General features: G+C 41.8%; 1 protein-coding gene across 2 annotated transcripts in view; it reads right to left on the bottom strand.

Moving 5' to 3' along the window:
- Positions 1-18,752, bottom strand: part of Msra (methionine sulfoxide reductase A) — a 311,518-nt gene that overhangs the window by 154,568 nt on the left and 138,198 nt on the right. For both annotated transcript variants that reach the window (XM_034498957.2, XM_076930854.1), the window contains exon 3: positions 627-746. In XM_034498957.2, the coding sequence (XP_034354848.1) occupies positions 627-746 (120 nt within the window). The remainder of the gene's footprint in view (positions 1-626; positions 747-18,752) is intronic.

The raw sequence follows: 18,752 nt of genomic DNA, 5'->3' as shown, positions 1-18,752 counted from the left end.
CACTGTAGCAATGGTCTTGATTTCTTTACACCTCCCTGTATCCCTGTGCTGGGGTCAAGGGCACTGTCTAGGCTAACCTGTGTGCCCCAGTTTAGTCAGTGGGACAATATTAAATGAGTACAATGGAGAACTCTTGCTGTTTCCAGATCTTAATCCACACTAGCATTTGCATTAGCTTACTGTCTGAGACATCCCCATTTCTCAGTGAGTGCTGAGCAGCAGCCAGCCCTGACTGCCACAAGAGGTCATCTAGGAACAGCTGCTCCTTGAACTTCCCACCAGGTGACTATGGTCCCATGAGTGACCCAGGAGAGCCTAGACGAAGATCTGCAAATCCGAGCCCAGCCCAGCTTGCTAAGCTAAATGCACAATCAACCAAGTGTTATGTGATTTGTTTCCACTGCAAAAAATAAAATGTATTCCAAGGGAAGTTCATCATCCTACAGATATAACATGAGAAGCAAAGAGACATATTTACAGGAATGGTTAAAAAAATATGGAGAAAGTACATATTCTTTTTTAAATTACATATTCTTAAATATATGTACTTTCTATTTCTAAGATCTTGTCACAATCAGTAGGGTTGAGGCCACTTGTTCTTCCAGTGACTGAACCCCTGTCCTTACCTGAGCAGACCTCTTTGTAGGTAGGATTGCATGTGTAGCCTCCTGCAAAACCCACTTGGGTTGAATACACTCCTTTCAAGAGCCAGAACTTGCGCTCAGCTCCCCAGAAGCAGCCCATTCCTGCAGAGAACAAAACACAGAGAAATCATGTATCCAAATTAAGTTGGTCACTGTGTGTCACCACAGCTGTTAGCTAAATGAAGAAGCTGCTTCTGTAATCTGATGATCAAAACAGCCCAAGACTTCGTCTTATAAAGCAAGGTTTTAGCACTGAGGAATAGTTTAGTGCCAGCAAGATGGCTCAGCAGGTAAAAGGCTTGCTGTGGAAACCAATGGCTGGAATTCCAAGCCCAGAGCCACAAAAGCTGGATGCAGTGCCTCACATATGTAATCCTAGCACTCTTGGGGCAAAATGGTGGTGCCATGAGAACCTGAGAATCACCCTAAACCATGTGCAGAAATAACAAGAGCTTTCGATAGGTGGAAGAAGAGCATCTGTTCCTAGGAAGTTGTCCTTCTATGTCCACATGCAAACATACACACATGAGAATGATAATAAACAGACATTTTAAATTTTCTTAAAATAATTTAAAGATTATTTGCATAGAACATCTGTTTATTCTCACACTATAGAAACATGGAAAGCTTCAGAGTAGCAAAAATACACTTTTTCCAACAACACAGTAAAAGGATAACTATTTTAAGGATATTTATGCATTTACTTCGTAAGTTAATAGAAATTTATGTAATCATCAGTTTCAGGATCACCGTAATAAAGATATGTAAGGCTCTGTTGATTAAGGTGGGAAAGATACAAGATAAATAAAGACTGAGGCAGTTATTGCCAATTAACAATTTCACAGATGTGTCCTGTTTTAATAAAAGTAAGTAACAATAAATTTGCAAGTGATAAAGCAAGACTCACTGAAAGTAAAATTTTCTGAGTTCTGTTACTGAGCACGAGTTAAGGGGTCTGGGGTAGGGGTGGGGCAGCCAAGAAATCGCAAGCAGTCAACAAAGCCACAATCACCTCGTTTACACCAGTTACTACATCACTTTGTCATCTGATAACCGCTAAGGCCTGCCCCTCCAAACCACGCATGTATACATCATAAGGGCTGCAGCAAACACAGGGCTGCCACCCTCTACAGGAAGTTCCCCAGCTGCTCAGTACACTCTCTGCTCTGGCCTACTTCCACACATATGTAAGTAGGACTGCTCCCTCTCTAAAGTTTTATATGCCTTTATTAAGCCAAATATGATTTTATAATATTAATTACTTTTCTGTTGCTGTGATAAAATATCATGACCAAAGGCAACTTAAGGAAGAGTACATTTTGGCTTACGGTTCCAAAGAATGATGTGTCCATAATGGTGGGGAAGCCATGGCAGCAGGGGTAGAAAACTGAGAGATTATATTTCAACCATACACAAGAAGCCAAGAAGAACTGGAAGTGGGGTGAGGCTACAAACCCTTAAAACCCTCCCCCAGTGATGGACCTCCTCCAGTAAGGCTATACCTCGAAAAAGTTTCACAACTTCCACAAACAGCACCACGCACTGAGGACCAAGAGTTCAAATAATAAAGCCTATGGGGAACACTTTTATCCAAAGCACCACACTGAGTTCTAGGTAAAATAAGAGTGAATGGGCTAGCACATGCCTCCGGCTCCCACAGCCTACACTAGCACATGCCTCTGGCTCCCACAGCCTACACTAGCACATGCCTCTGGCTCCCACAGCCTACACTAGCACATGCCTCTGGCTCCCACAGTCTACACTAGCACATGCCTCTGGCTCCCACAGCCTACACTAGCACATGCCTCCAGCTCACACAGTCTACACTAGCACGTCTCTGGCTCACATGGCTCTACACTAGCTAGACTTCTGATGGGACTCTAACAACATATACTAATCACATTCTTGACATTTGTTAGTATTGTACTCCTAAAAAACTCAGAGCAACATGGTGATTAAAAAAGACAGTGGATGGAAAGTTCTACCGTATTTAGAAATGTTCTACTTGCTAAAATAGGAGAAGAAATCTAACAAAAATAGGTTAATAGCATTCAACGGTGATAGATCAAAATAATGAAATCTGATGCAGTAAAAATTACCATTATGTTGATAATACAGCAAGTATATGATTATATCATAATTATCTACAGCTAAATTAAAAAGGAAAAACACAATTATATGCATGCTTTTATTATAACCATAAAGAAATAATCATACCAAAACAGACTGGAGAAAAATATACTCAGGTTGTAACCATGGTTCTATCAGAGAATTTTCTGTCTCTGGTTGTGGTAGCTCATACCTATAATCCCAGAATAGGGAAGGCTAGGATAGCAAGATTTCCTCACGTTCAAGGCCTGCATGGGCTACAGAGTAAGACCCTATGCTCAAAAAACATCTTTTCCTGTTGTAGATTACTATTCATTTAAAAATGAAAAACAACTTTTTTTAAAAGTAGAACAAGTAAAGACAGTATAAGAGTATGTTATTTGAGCCACCCACTGTAATACCATCTTTCCCGTTGCCAAGTGAATTATTTGCTGGTAGGAAATACAACAAATGCACTGAGCTCCTTTAAAATTGAGTGCCCTGTGCCTATACAAATTGCTGGCAAGCTGGTTTTCTTGCAGAGTCCAGGCTGAGAACAGACAACAGGGCATGGCTGGAAAAGAAGCGAAAAGGAGCTGAGCAGTGCCCCGAGGTGCAGGGAGCCATGCAGAGCTGAAGACACCATCTATGGCCCCACATCTGCAGGGCTCCAGGAGTAAAACAGTGCCGCCCTGTACCACGACTGAAGGTGCAAGGATGCTGTGGACTCCCACAGACAGAGTCCTTTCTCCGTGACCTTTCATCGTAGGCCCTGTTGGCCCCATGCTGCCCAGGCCACACATCCGTATGGCACAGTGGTCTTCCTTTATCTGTGGCTCCACTTTTTTGCCAACAATCATTTATCTAAAAATATTCAGTAGAAATTCCCAGAAATAATCAGCTCCTGGCTTGTAAATTGTGCCCCACCTCACATAGTGTGATCTCATACCACTCCATTCTTCCCAGTAAGTACATGAACCATCTCTTGTCCAGTATGTCCACATGTCCGTGCTTTCTACCCATCAGTGACATTGCCACCGCAGATATTAGATCCACTGTGACAGTATTTCAGTGCAAGCATTGCCACTTGTCTACCTTAGTAAAGGCCTCAAGGGCAAGAGTAATAAGCATAGGAATTCCAATACACTGACTAGAAGCCATAGAATGTATGCACAGAGTGTCCTGTTGCTTCAGGCAGCCACGAAGTGTCTTGAAGCATCCCGCACAGATAAGGGAGTTGACTATTCTATAAGCTTTTAAAATTTATCATGTATTTGGAAGTAGACAAGCTGTGGAGGTTTGAATGAGATATCCCCATGGTCTCGGGCATGGTCTTAGGCATGGTCTCAGGTCCCCACGTGGTGGAGCTGTTTGGTGAAGCTTAGGAGATGTGGTGTTGTTGGATGATATATATCACTAGAGGTGAGATTTTTGAGTTTAAAGACTCACAATGGTCCCAGTTTTCTGTCTTGTGCTTGAGGTTCAAGCAGTAAGCCCTGGGCTGCTGCTGTCAGCATCTAATCCTGTCCCTGCTCTGCTCCACCATCACGGATTCTAGCCCTCCAGAACCTGGACTCATAACCCCAATAAACTCTTTCTTATATCCATTGCCTTGGTCATAAAGCTTTATCATAACAATAGAAAAGTAACTAATAAAGAAGTTGGTACCAGGAGTGGGATATTGTGGCCACGCTGTTTCATAGAGAAATACAGAAAACATTGAGACTTTGGATTAGAAAAGTGGTTGACAATGGTAAGCAGAGCTTAATGGGCCATCCTGGTAGGAGCTTAGAAGATAGCAGTTCTGAAAGTAGTGCAGACTAAGGGTCACAGAAGTCCAGCTCAAAGGATTTCAAAGGAGAACTATATTAGCAGCTGGCCAGAGATGATTCTTGTGATATACTAGCAAAGAATATGGCTGTCTGTTTTTATCCTAAGAACTTGCCTGAGTAATATACTAATTTCCTTGGTGGAGAAGGTCCCAAGATACCCTACTATTGACTCTCACATGGTTGTTAGTAATCACTTCTATGCAGATCTACCATGAAAATGAGCAGGTCAGACAAAAAGATACAGCTTAATTAAGAAAAAGAGCACCAGGAATCTTAATGTTGCAGCCAAGACTTACAGACAAGGGGGTTAAGAGAGGCCTGATCTGTATTGGAATAAAGGGAGGGGTATCCTCAAGACAAGATGTCATCCAGCTCAGCTTTCAACTTTTATAAAGGAAGGGCCTGAAGAATGTTTCTGCTTTTAAAAATCAACGACAAAGGGAAAAATGTTGCAAATGTGATTTAAGGGGGGCCACACTGCTCCCAAGCAGGCAGTCAAACTTGGCAGCATTGTCTACATGCTTCTGGCTTTAGAGACATGAGAGATACACAGTGTGTTATAGAATCTTCCTCCAGGGTTAAGGCCAGGCATATGGAAGGGGAATCCCTGCATGGAGGCCCTGAAAGGTCCCTACATAAAGCTGTGAAAGTGGAGCCCAGATTGCCTTAAAGACCCCAAGAATTATATGCCAGAGTCATGGGGATATCTGCCAAAGAGAGCTGCAGACAGGAAGTAGAACCAACCCCAAGAGTGTTTGTTGCAGGCAGCAAGCTAAAAGGGTGGAGCCATCTAAGCTTTTTGACACTGGATATGGAGCTACAGAAATTTGCCCTGCAAATTCCATATTGCTTTGGTCAAGTATTTTCTCACTTTGCTCCCATTCCTCTTTGTGGGAATAGTAATGTATATTTTATGCCATTATATGTTAGAAGCATATAATTTGCTTTTTGATTTTACAGGGGTTTACAATTAAGAGATTGATGGACTTGAATGTCAGAAGAGACTTTGAACTTCAGACTTTTAATTAATGCTGATTATGAAAGACTGGGGACTTCTGAAGTTGAACTAAATGCATCCACATTATAAGATGGCCTTGAGATGATGGGACCAGGGAGTAAATGTGCTGGCTTGAATACTTGGTCCCTAGCTTTGTCCCCAGCTGTTTTGGGGGGGGGGGGGTTTAGAAGGTATGATGGGGATGGAACCATATGCTCAAATAAACTTTTTCTTCTATAGGTTGCTTTGGACATAGTGTTTTATCACAGCAATAGAAAAGTAACTATGACAAAAGCAAAACATCAACTGCAAGCCAAAAGATAGTCAATTTACTAGGGAACAAGCAAGGACCCCCTGGTGGGAAGAATAGCCAGGCTCCAGCTGGGCAATGTCCCCTGAGGAGGTACATGTGCCAGAAGTAAGTAGGGAGTGAAAATAATGCTCAAGTTTACTGAGTCCAGTATAATAAAAATATCTATTTCTTGGTTTTGAACAATAGGTAAGGTATTTCCTTCAGGGATCTCTGTTGTAATCCATTTGTCTGTCTGTCCTCACATCCATACACCCATACAATACTCTTGTTCATCTGTGTACTCAATTACTATTTATGCAGTGTCTGCTAAATGCCAGGAAGTGGTCTAAGCACTTGGAGTACATAAACTAAGAAACAGATGCGACCTTACCCTTTTCTAGGGTATAGATTTCAGTGGATAAATACAAACAAACACAGAAATCAATAAACAGATGATGCAGAGAGAGTACAAAAAATAGTTTTAAAAATTAAGAAGAATAGAGCCATATGAGAGAGAACAAGGGTGGAAAAGTGATTTAACAATGCTTGAAGTGGGTCCTAAAGAGATGCTGGCTTCAAACAGATGCCATGGCAGTGGGGCAATCATTCAAATACTAATTGAAGTCTCATGTACCAGCAATAATTCTGTCACTCTGAAAGAAACTGTGTGGCTTGAGTGATGTGAAGAATGGCATAGGTACCCACGGAGGTGAGGCCAATCAGGTAGGGCCCTGACAGATAACGCAAGGACTTGGACGTTAATATGAAAGAGATGGGCAGATGCTGGTGAGTGCTGACTATGGGAAGGCATGAGGATTCTCCAGTTGTTCTCTATATAGAACAGACAGGACCAGACAGATTCAGGGTATGGGTAGGAAGATGGTTGTCGGGTGGGAGATTTTGATAATGGAGACCAGTCATCGGCAGAAACAGTCAGGAGCCATGATAAGACTCTGGAATATACACATATATATTCCATATGTATATATTCTATATACAACATATACATAAATATATGTATTTGTGTAGCTTGTATGTGTACATGTACATATGTGTGTCCATGTGTATGAGGCCAAATGTTGACATCAAAGGTCTTCCTCAGTTGCTCCCCACCTTAGTTTTCTGAGACAGGGTCTCTCACTGAGTCTGGAGCTCATGGGTTGGGCTAAGCTGGCTGGTCCAGTACTGGGATTAGAGATGTGAACCACCACATATGACTTTTATGTGGATTCTGATGATCTGAACTCATGTCTCATGATCGCAAGACAAGCACTTAACTAACTGAGCATCTCCCTAGGCCCTGAAATATATTTGGAAGACAGAGTTCAAAAGATGCCCTGGCAGTAACAAAGCTGATGAGAGAGAGAGAGTGAGCTAGGGATAAGTCTCATATCACTGGTTTGCATGGAGAGCATTGAAGGGAGTCCAAATGTACTGGGAAAGAGTAAGAGTTCTAACTGTCCTCCTCTCATGAGCCCTGGTGCCTGACAGTGAATCCTCTTACCTACTCCTCAAAGTTTTCTTTGCTATTCTGACCCTTTAGTATTCCCAATTTGGTTCAATATCAGCTTGTCAAGTTCCATAAAAATATCCTCTTAAGATTTTGAGTAGAACTACATTGAATTTATAGATTAATTTAAAAGCATTTGACATGTTAATAATACCTAATCTTTCTATCAATGGTTCTAATTTCACTTTTCATTTCTGCAAATTTTCTTAGATAGTCTTTGACACCATGATACTGTTCCTGCACAAGCCGACATGTTTTTATTTGACATTGTTCTGTGTGCCCTGATTTGTGTTGTTCTTATAAAGACCATGTTCTTCTATTACATGTCCTTACTGCTTCCTCCTAGAGTAAAGAAATCTCACTGACTTCAGTAGACTTCCTCTAGACTCAGAGAACCCTAAGGAGTCTAACTACTTCTACTAGTTTGTATCCAGGTTCTCAATGATTCTACAAGATGGAAGTTTCATAGCCTTCCCCCTTGCTGGCACCATTGCACAATGCTGAGTAAGAAGGGTGTCATAAAATGGCCTCCCATCCCTAACCATGAAGCTATCGCCAACTGTCAACTATGGAAAAATCATGGTTTTTTTCCAAAAGAGTTTCACTATGTATATAAACCACACTTAGACATAGGTCCCATGCCCAGCAGTAGATGACCAACCCAAAGCAAACTCAATGGTATCTTTGTAGATTTATTTATTTGTTGTCTTGTGTTGCTTTTTTTTTTTTTTTTTTTTTTTTTTTTTTTTTTTTTTTTTTTGGCAATTTTTATCCTCCTGGCCTTTTGCTTGTGACTATGGTTTCTGTTTTTATGTCTTTATGGGTCTTGTTTTGGTGTGTGTGCACATCTGTACTTACATGAGCATTTGTGTTTCTTGTGCTTTTTCACCTTTAAAAAGTTCTGCTTTGTTTGCTTTCTTTCACCTGCTTGTTTTCTAAAGAGAAAGAAGGAATATGTGGAGCTGGATGGGTGGGGAGGAGATGGGAGGAAAAACTGTGATCAGAATATGCTGTATACATTTTCAATAAAAAAAATGAAAAGAACTTCATCTCATACATCTTACTGAGAATGTCTTATTTGACTGCAAAGTACATATGAACATTATGTGCATGCAATTCCCTCAGAGGTCAGAAGAGGACATGGGATCCCATGGAACTTGAGTTACAGATGGTTGCAAGCCACTGTATAGGTGCTGGGAACTGAATCTGGGTCCTCTGCATGAGCATCAAGGGCTCTGAACTACTAATCCATCTCTCCAGTTCCCATTTTATTCCCTTTTAACACATGAATTAATTGAGAGTATGTAGTTTAAAAATGTGAAGTTGTTAATTGTTCTATCTTTTAATCTTTATTTCTAACTTAATTATATTGGGTTAGAAATTGGATTTTACTATATTCTGTTACAACTTATCTTGTAATTAGAACACAGTTTTTTTTCTAAGTGATCCACATGCACTTGAAAACTATAAACATTTTTTTTTTGTTTCCTAGGTGTTGCTGACCAATAGCAACTCAGAGGATGGAGGAGTTTATTTCAGTTTATACTTCCAGATGAAGTGCATCACCGAGGAAAATCAATACAAGAACTTGAAGCAGAACCCACAAAGAAATGCTATTTGCTGGCTCAATCCCAGACCCATGCTTACCTAGCTTTCTTCGAGACCCCGGGACTTGTAGCCCAGAGAACGACACCACCCACCATGGGCTGGACTCTCCTATACCAATTAACAACCAAGGCAATCCTCCATAGACATGCCCAAAGGCCAATATTATCTAGGTAATCTCTCAACTGAACCCTTCTCAGATGACTCCAGGTTGCTTCAAGTTGACAGTTAAAGCCAACTAGGAACATTTATGGCTTGGGTACAGTGTTTTCCAGACATTCATGTACAAGCTTGAGACATTATAAGTTAAATCATCTGGGCCCATTCAACATTCTGGCAGATTAAGTTCTCTGAAATATTCTCTCATATCTCATAGTCTCTTTCGTTCTGTTAGTTTTTAGATAATTGTAGGCTGTGTTGTTAGCATCTCCAAATCCCTTGCTGTTTTACCTCCTTGGCATTGCGCCTTTGTTTACAGTCTCTATTGAATGCTATTAAAAGAGTTGTTCTTAAAATTATTTTACTAGTAATAATGTCCCTGGGTTATCTATCTATATATATATATGGCATATCTTTTCCTATTCTTTGTTTTTAATTCTTCCATATGTCTTTGTTTTAGGTATGCATCTTGAAAACAGCATATAACAGTATTTTAAAACTTGCTATCTTTTATTAGTGGTGTTAATATATTTATTCTTGCTATTTATATATTTTAAACTATTTACAAAGCCTTGTTTTCTGTTTATGAGCCTTTTTTATTTTCTGTGACAGTATTCTACTTTGGGTTGTTTTTTTATGTTCATTCCCCTGCCTTGCTAATTTAAAGGCAAAAATTAGAGACATATTTTAAACACACACTTCATTCCCATGTTTTCCTAACACATCTGGTGTAACTCAGTATCCCAGCTGATACTGATTTTTTTCAACACACACACACACACACACACACATACATACACACATGCACACACACATGTACATGCATATGCACAGACACATGCACACAGATACATACACACATACACACACATGCATGCACACATACATACACACATGCACACACTCATATGTACACACACATGCACACACATGCACATGCATACATACACACATGCACATGCACACACATACATATGTATGTGAGTATATACACACATATTCCAGACACCCTCACCCACAGTGAGAGCTACTTCTCCCATCACCCTCAGTCTCTGGAGAATCACAACACTCTGTGGTTCTGCTCTGATCACCACTCAACACAGGTATCCCTTCAGTGGCCTCTTGGGAGCCAAAACTTTCCAAAGCCTAATGCTTCACATGTTCACTGACTCTCTGCCACCTCCGTGATATCACAGGTTTGGTCTCTGTTACCCTAAGCCTGAGCAGAATAATGGTATCAAATGGGGGCATAGCAGTGGGCCTCTGGCCCACAGAATGAGGTCTTGGAGTTTCCATTTATTATCTTGAAGTCAACTGAAACTAACACTGTAAACATTCGACTTGACTAGTAATAACAAGTTACTAGTATTCGACAAGTAACACCAGCTCTGTAGTGACGCAAGGTACACTGACACCCATTTTCTGGTCTCCACCTTCCCTCAAGCCATGACTTTAACACTAACATCAGCAAAGAAATAAAATTATTCCTATAGTCAATAGGTAGCCTGGTGCCCTTTTCTTTATATGACAAGAGGAAAGGAGAGGTGAAAGAAAAGAAGGAAGAGAGGTAGAAAAGAGGGAAGGGAGGTCAAAAGGAGGGAAGGGAGGTCAAAAGGAGGGAAGGGAGGGAGGGAGGGAGGGACTTTTGAGCTCATGGATCTCCCCCAAACCCTGTGAGAAGACACAGCAGTACTTGAAAGAGGAGGAGATCAAAATTCAGATTGCTGAGATCGCTTCTACGCTTCTACGAGGACAGAAGCAAGGCAGGCTGGGATTCAAGCCAGGCTTGCATGGAATTAAAAGCTACTGTTCTCTCTCCTGTAACCACCTGGGACACAACCTCAGACACTGGACTAGACAGCTAAGCATCCTCCCAGTGAGCCAGACACAGCTTCTGTACTGCATTTCTCTGCAGAGGGTTCAGCATCACCCACTAGATAAACACAGCCTGTGGACCCTGAGATGTTTAAAGGGCACTCTCCTGGGATTTATTACACGAATCCCTTTCTTTGGGAGACATAAACAATGTCTATTCCCTCCTCTCATGGTCCCAAAATCAAACTAAACCATAACTGCACCATTTGCACCCTGGGGACTAAGAACTTTATTGGGCTTCCTTATAGAACACTGGTGAGGGGTTACTGGCTGAAAAGCACCCATAGCCATTCTAAAGGACTCCTTCACCAGTCAACTCCCCCAGCCTATATACTCTTCACACCCGAGGAGGCTGCCTGCCATCACAGCAGAACTACATACAGATGGCTAGAGGGTGGTGGGAATCTTGGATGAAGGTTTAATAACCCTCCCCAGCATCCCCTTCTCTAAGGGAATGTCAATCAATGGCCCAATCCTGATGGACTTTTTCAAGCGGGGACAGCTGATCTGATGAAGATGGTAGCTGCTTGGGGGACAATATTATACAACCAAATTGATCTTCAATGCTTATCAGTGACTATCAACTGGAATAGACACTGTATGAAGCCCATCTCCAAGGCCCTTCTCACTAGCTCCCTGTCCTCCTTAAAGGGACAGACACCCAAATGAGACCTCCCACCAGGGAATGTAGGGATATGCAAGTCCAGCCACAATGGGCGGTGCAGACCTATGTTCTGAAGGGGAACTAGGCAGGGACAGGGACAGTAGTAACTCCATGGGCCCTAGTGACAGAAACTGGTCAAGCCACTGCTGACCCAGGAAGGAAAGGACAGGAAAAGAAGAATCTGAAGGTAAGTTTTGACCCTCATAGAAGATGAGCATGTGATAAAGATGGAATTATTCCCTTTGTTCTCCCAAATGACTTTAGTTTTACACATTGTGTTAAAAGACTCAGCAAGATGCCCCCCTTACCACAACTCTTGCTTGAAACTACAAAATCTAAAAACACTTTTTGCTAATTAGAGATGCCATACGGCAAGTAGGAGCTGATTGATATTTTTAATATTTGATGATGACTAATTGCTTTCTGTCCACATCCGTTCCTAATGCTGCTTGAACCTGATAAAGCATTCTCTTCAGGCTCCCCTCTAATTGCACACATGCCCAGATGTGTGCATGTCTGTACTCAGCCTCAGCATCAGGACTAAGCACTTCTGGGTTCTCACCACTGCCATGCTCCATCCCTTTCCTAGGATTGCTCTCTTAAATCTGTATTCACACACAAAAAAAGTTCAAGAACTGGAACCCCAAGGCTAGAAAGACTCTGCCTCTACTCTAGCTTAGATGCCTTGACAATGTTCAAAATTCCTTACATATCCTGGTAATCTAGAAGAAGCTTGAAGAAGAAGAAGCTTGGTAATCTAGAAGAAGCTTGGTGTCTAGAAGAAGCTTGAAGGAGCCCACTTCTCCTCGATAGATCTAACAACAGCTGGAAAGCTCTTCCTCCATCAAACCAAAGAGCTGAATGTTCCTCTGTCCCTCTAGTCCTCTCCTTTAAGGCCACAAAGACCAAAGTTAGCCTCTCCTCCTTATGACAACCTGATGACTCACTGACCATGTGATGACAGCCCCGGAGAGCTTGATGGAGCTCCCCTATTCCAAGTCTTCACACCTGCCCCTCACCAGCCACCTCTGCATCCAAGGCCATCTGCTTTCCTTATGATGTACCCCAGAGAGTCTGTGGCCTTTAAAAAGACAGCAGACCCACAGACGCTTCCCCAGGGATGGTGTGAGGAGGCCCTGCATTCCCCTGAACAGAATGCCCTAGGCACAAGAAAGCCTGGCTCTGCAAGCAAACAGAACTCTCCAGGTGGCTGGAGAACCAGTGGCTTCAAGCTGTGCCAGAGGATAGCAAAGAATTCTACAAACACAGACTTTCAATTCCAAGGATGCAAATGGCTCCTGGGGATGTGTGGCTGGCTGAGAGAGAGAGAGAGAGAGAGAGAGAGAGAGAGAGAGAGAGAGAGAGAGGGAGTACAGGGTGCCAGCAGAACCTCAAGTTTGCTCAGCAGCTGGCTGGGCCGAAGATGAGCCCAGAGAAACTAGAACCAGCATTCAGGGTAGCAAAAAGCATCCTTTACTCTTCTGTTCCCCTGATGTACCTGTCACGGGCTCTGCACTCTGCAAGGTGCTAACAAGTTTGTTTTCCTTTGATAGAGGGTAGGAGATCTATAGAATGTCAATGAACAAATGGCCATGACATTTGCAATGGATGCCAGTTACCACAGAGGGATGCACTCAGTTCCAGCTCTCTCCTAAGAGAGAGTTCAGGGCATATGGAGGTGGGGAAGAGGCCCCAGATGGAGACATTTCCCCCCCCCCCCAAAGCTTCCCAAAGCCATCTGTGGCCACTGCTGCCACTGTTAGCTTTCTTGAAAAGCAGTGAAATGGCAGAAGACAACCAGGGTCAGCATAAATGGCTCTCCTTCTCTCAGAAGAAGAGAGGACAGATGGCAGGGTCAATGCAAAGCCACTCCTCTTAGAGCACAGGTGGCAAGACAGGGGCAGGAACAAGACAGCTGACAAGCTGAGTGTTTGCATGGGGCTGAGCAGTATCAGTGTGAGCCCTCGTGACCTGGTCAGGCACCATTTTGCTATAGAAAGATGGTTTTAAAAAAAAAATCAGAAGTGATAAGTCTCTGTTGCTAACTTAGCCCACGGGGCATGCCAGGAATCCATGCTCAGGGCTCCACAGGCAGCCACATAACTTGGTATTGCAGTGTGTGCTTCCCTCTGAGTCACCCACACCCCCTGCACCATGTGTCATGCAGCCATTTACACTCTGTATCTTCCTAATGACATTTCCTAGTTCTCAGTATTTTCCCTGCCAAAATACCCTTCTTACAGCATTGTTTGGTATTCAGTAAGTGGTCAATAAATGTTTGTTAAATTCAGTAAAGCTGCAGGGCATGAAAAGCAGCAAACCGAACCCAGTGGGGTTTCTATACACCAAGAATGACCTAGATTTAAGACATCCTGCTCAACAAGAGCCACAAAAATAGCTAGGAATAAATTGAACCAAGAAAGTAAATGAACTATACAATGAAAAATATAAAACACTGAGGAAAAAAATTGAAATAGACACCAAAAAGCAAAAAGATTATCCCAGGCTTCCATATTGGGAGAATTAAGACTGGTAAATGTTCAAACTATGCAATGTGACTGACAAGCTTAATGTAATAACAAAGACAACAATGACATTCTCCATAAAAACAGAGAAAGCAACCCTAAAATCATACCAAAACAAACAAACAACAAAACAAAACCTCAGTCAAAGCAAACCTGAGCAACAAGATTTTTAGAAAGCTATAGGCACCATAATATCAAACTTCAAAATACACTACAAAACAACAGTAATCAAAACAGAATGACCCTCCTATAACATCAGACACATGGGTCAATGGAACAGGACAAAGAAGCCCAAGATAACTCCACACAGTAATACCCAACTGAGGTTTTAGCAAAGGTACCAAGAACATGAGGGAAGATATAGCAGTTTGTCAATAAATAATGAGAAAATGGATAGCCATGAAAGTAGCACCCTGAAGGAAACACCACTCAAAGAGGATAGAATAGAGATAAATCCAAAATGGAAACCACAACACTGCTAGGAGGAAACAAAGGGATACTTCAGGATGGTGACATGAGCCACCAATTTTTGAATAAGACCTCCAAAGCATAAAGAAAACAGAAGGAGATAAATGAGGTTATATCAAAGCAAACCACTTCTGAAGAGCAACTGTGTGAAGAGACAGCCTGCACAATGGCATAAATGTTTGCAAAGAACTCCTCATCTGATAAGGGATTAACAATCAGAATAAATACAGCGATCAAACGGCTCAGTGGTAGATAGGATGATGATGGTAATAACGATGATGGTAATGATCACGATAGTGGTGATGATGGCAGTGATGATTTTTAAATGGGCAATTCATCTAAGTGGACATTTCTCAAAAAAAAAGACACACAAAGCCAACAAGTATATAAAAACATGTCCAACCTTATCAGCTGTTAGGAAAATTGCAAATGAAAACCACAGCAAGATATCATCTTACTGTAGCTAGAATGCTAAGATCAAAAAGACAAAAAATATTGATGACCATGTAGAGAACAACAGCCTTGTCTACAGTGTTAAGAATGTGGGCTTCAGAAAAGGTTCAGTGAGTAGAAGAGCTTGCTGCACAACCATGAGGACCTGGGTTCAGATCCTAGTACCCACATAAATAAAAACAGTAACCACACATACACCTGTAACCACAGTGTTAAGTGTAGGAGACAGGAGAATCACTGGATCCTGCTGGCCACCAGTGCAGCTGAAAACTGGAGAGCTCTGGGTTCAATGAGAGACACTGCCAAGGAAATAAGGCAGAGAGAGATAGAGGAGAAGACCAGATACACTCAGCTGGCGGTTGTACACTTGTACACATGCATAACTCCCAATTTATACCCCCAACAAACACAGAATATAAGTTAGTACAAGCATCAATAGAACACAATATGGTGGTCCCTCAAGGATCCAACAGTTCCACTACTGGGTATTACCCAAAGGAATGAAATGAATGTGCTAAAGGGATGTCTGTGTTGCTGCATTCACTGGAGGACTGCTCCAGGCAACCAAGAGACAGAATTACCATGTGTCCACAGTGGCACAGTGAGTAAAGAAAAAATGCTGTATGTGTATAAGGACCCTAAGCAGAATACTATTTAGCCATGAAAATAACAAAATTTGAGGACTGGAGCATTAGCTCAAGGGTTAAGGACACTGGTTCAATTCCCAGCACCCACATGGCAGCTTACAACTGCTTGTAACTCAAGTTCTAGAGGATCTGATGCCCTCTGACCTCCTTTGGCATCAAACATGCACATGATGCATAGACACACAAGCAAGCAAAACATCCATACACATAAGATAAAGAAATATAAAATCAAATTTAAACTAAAAGAGAAAGGCATTCTGTAATTTACAATGACACAGAGGAGAATATGCTGCATGAGACGGGACAGTGTGATATAAATTACAGTGATAGGCTGCTATGCGCTGTTTGACTAGCTGAAAGTAGACTCTGGGAATGAGGTTATCCCTTGACTCTGACTCAAACATGTTATATCAAGTGTGCTCCAAGACTCCCTATCCTCAAACAAACTGGGTCCTGGCTGTATAGCAGGGAGGGTGTAGAACAGCAAACAGCTAAGGATGTCAAAACACTGTGTCCTTGATCTCTGAGTGGAGCAATAGCGGGCTGAAAATGCTCTCTAGCAGGTATGAGCATTTGCCATGCATGTTTAATTAGTCTGTGTGTATGTGTTCACGTGTGTGTGCATGTGTGTGGACACCAGAGAACAATGTTGGGTGTCATTTCTTGAGTACTGTGTACTTTGTATCTTGAGGCAGGGCCTCTCATTAGCCTGCTGCTCAACCATCAAGCTTAGGCTAAAAACTGAGCCACAGAGATCCACCTGACTCCACCTCCCTAGAAGTGGGCTTCTATGTGTGTGCCACTGCCTCAATGTTCTTTCCATAGGTGCTGGGAATTGAACTCAGGACCTTACACTTGTAAAGTGAGAACTTTACTAACTGAGCTATCTCTCTAGAGTCCTCCAACATTTATTAATCTTTTAAAAATGATTTTTATTAATTTATCTTTTCAAAAATAAAAATTGAATATAATTATCGTACACACTGTATTAGCTCACATATCCATTGTGGGGTGCTTAAATCAAGCTAATTAATATAACTTTCCAGGAATTAGTCATTTTGTGGGAGTGGGTAAGCCCACCTAATATTCACTCTCTAATGATTTTCTGGTGTCTGTCATATCAACTACAGTCACTTCTTGTATGAAAGCTCCCCAAGATGTTTTGTATCAGAGTGATATTTTACATTCTTTGACAAGTGTCTCTCCCCCTTCCTTTGGCACCCCAAGCCTCAGGCCCTGGCACCCATTATTCCATTCTCTGCTTCTGTGAGCTTGCGTTTTCTAGACTCCTCAGGTGAGAAGACAGCCCCATCTTTCTGTGCCTGATTTACCAACTGAGCATGCTGCTCTTCAGACTCCTCCATTTTCCATATTGATGGATGTGGTGTCCTTCAGTGTCAATGTTGAGCCCTGCTGCATTTTCTTTACCCAGTCGTCCACTGACAGGCTTTCTGGTTGAGACCTTGGTTCTTACAGAAAGTGTTGGCAGAGATGTGGACAAACGGTGCTTGTGCTTTACTGGGGCCTGTGAAGGGCCAGCTGCTCAGGAAGCTAGAATGGCAGTGTGTAACAAATTTCAAGCAAGCCCCAGCAGAGTATTCTATTCTGGCTATCGTCACCAGGAGGACAAAAATCAAGGACTCAAGGAGCTCTGCACACTGTGTACATCTAACATTTTTGAAAACAGCTAAAGGTGACTGTGGATGGCTAAATGGATAAGTAGACCTCATTCCATACATACAATCAAATACATACATGCATGCATACATACATACATACACACATACACACACATACACACAAATTACTCCACATAGAAATGAAGCGATATAATATACACTAGGATGTGGTTGGACTGTGAGACATTCTGTTGTGTGAATCAAGCCAGTCACAAATGGGTATTGCTTGACTCCATACTTAGACACCCAGAGCAGTCAGACTGATGAAGACAGAGGCAGGATGGGAGTCATGAGGGGCTAGGGAAAGTGGGTTGAAGACAGGTATATAACCACAGCCTGTGGTTGCAGGATGCTAAAGATTCGTAACAATGTAAATGCATTTACCAACACTAAATTGAATGCTTAAAACTGTTTAAACAGTAACCTTTCTGTACAGTAACAATCAAATAAATTATATCATACATGTGATCTTCATGTTGCTGCTAGAAAACACCAAGCCAATTTCATTCTGAGTTTTATATACTACAAATTTATAAATATGTTTTATACTACTTATCTGAATAATTCTTTTTAAATTTTATTACATTTACTTATTTATGTGTACATGTGTACAGGAAGTGGGCACACATGTGCCACAACATACATGTGGAGATCATAGGACAGTTTATGGCAGTTGGTTCTCTCCTTTCACCATGTGAGTCCCAGGGATTGAACTCAGGTCCCCAGGCTTAGCACCAAGTACCTTTACCAACTGTGCCATCTCACAAGCCCTTATTTTTCTTTGATCTAGCAGACTTCAAATGTATGTTGCTTTACTGTGCCTTGTATATATTTTCATGTGTTTTACAGTCAAGCCCAAGATAAATAGCTGAGGAGAATAAGAGCAAGAGAAAGAATGCCATTTTTATGTTTCCTATACTTGACCCACAGTACTCAGATTTTCTTCAGACGTACTAGCCAGAGCTTTAGGTTCAGCTCTGTGGTAGCATGTTCGCCCGGCATGTACAAAGGCCTGGGTTTGATCCTCAGTGCTCAAAAATAAAACGCTAGCTTGGTTCACTGAGGCTGAATAATCAATTCTGGTTTTGTGGTTGTCTACATCTGTTTACTCTCTGTGAAACGTGGGTGCAGAGAGAAACAAAAGAGACACACCTGAGTGCCAAACAATAGGACTGCAAGTGCTCCCCAGCCTGGCTTGGGGTTTTTTGCATGCTTTCTTGGAAATTTGAGAAATGTCTGCCACATTTGTAAAATTAATTAGTCCTTTTCCTATTTTTAAAAAATTAAAAGAACCTGTTGGGTGGGAATCAGGAG

The sequence above is a fragment of the Arvicanthis niloticus genome, chromosome 3 (genome assembly GCF_011762505.2).
Source record: "Arvicanthis niloticus isolate mArvNil1 chromosome 3, mArvNil1.pat.X, whole genome shotgun sequence".
Taxonomy (NCBI): Eukaryota; Metazoa; Chordata; class Mammalia; order Rodentia; family Muridae; genus Arvicanthis; species Arvicanthis niloticus.
This window is presented reverse-complemented; position numbering and strand designations above follow the sequence as displayed.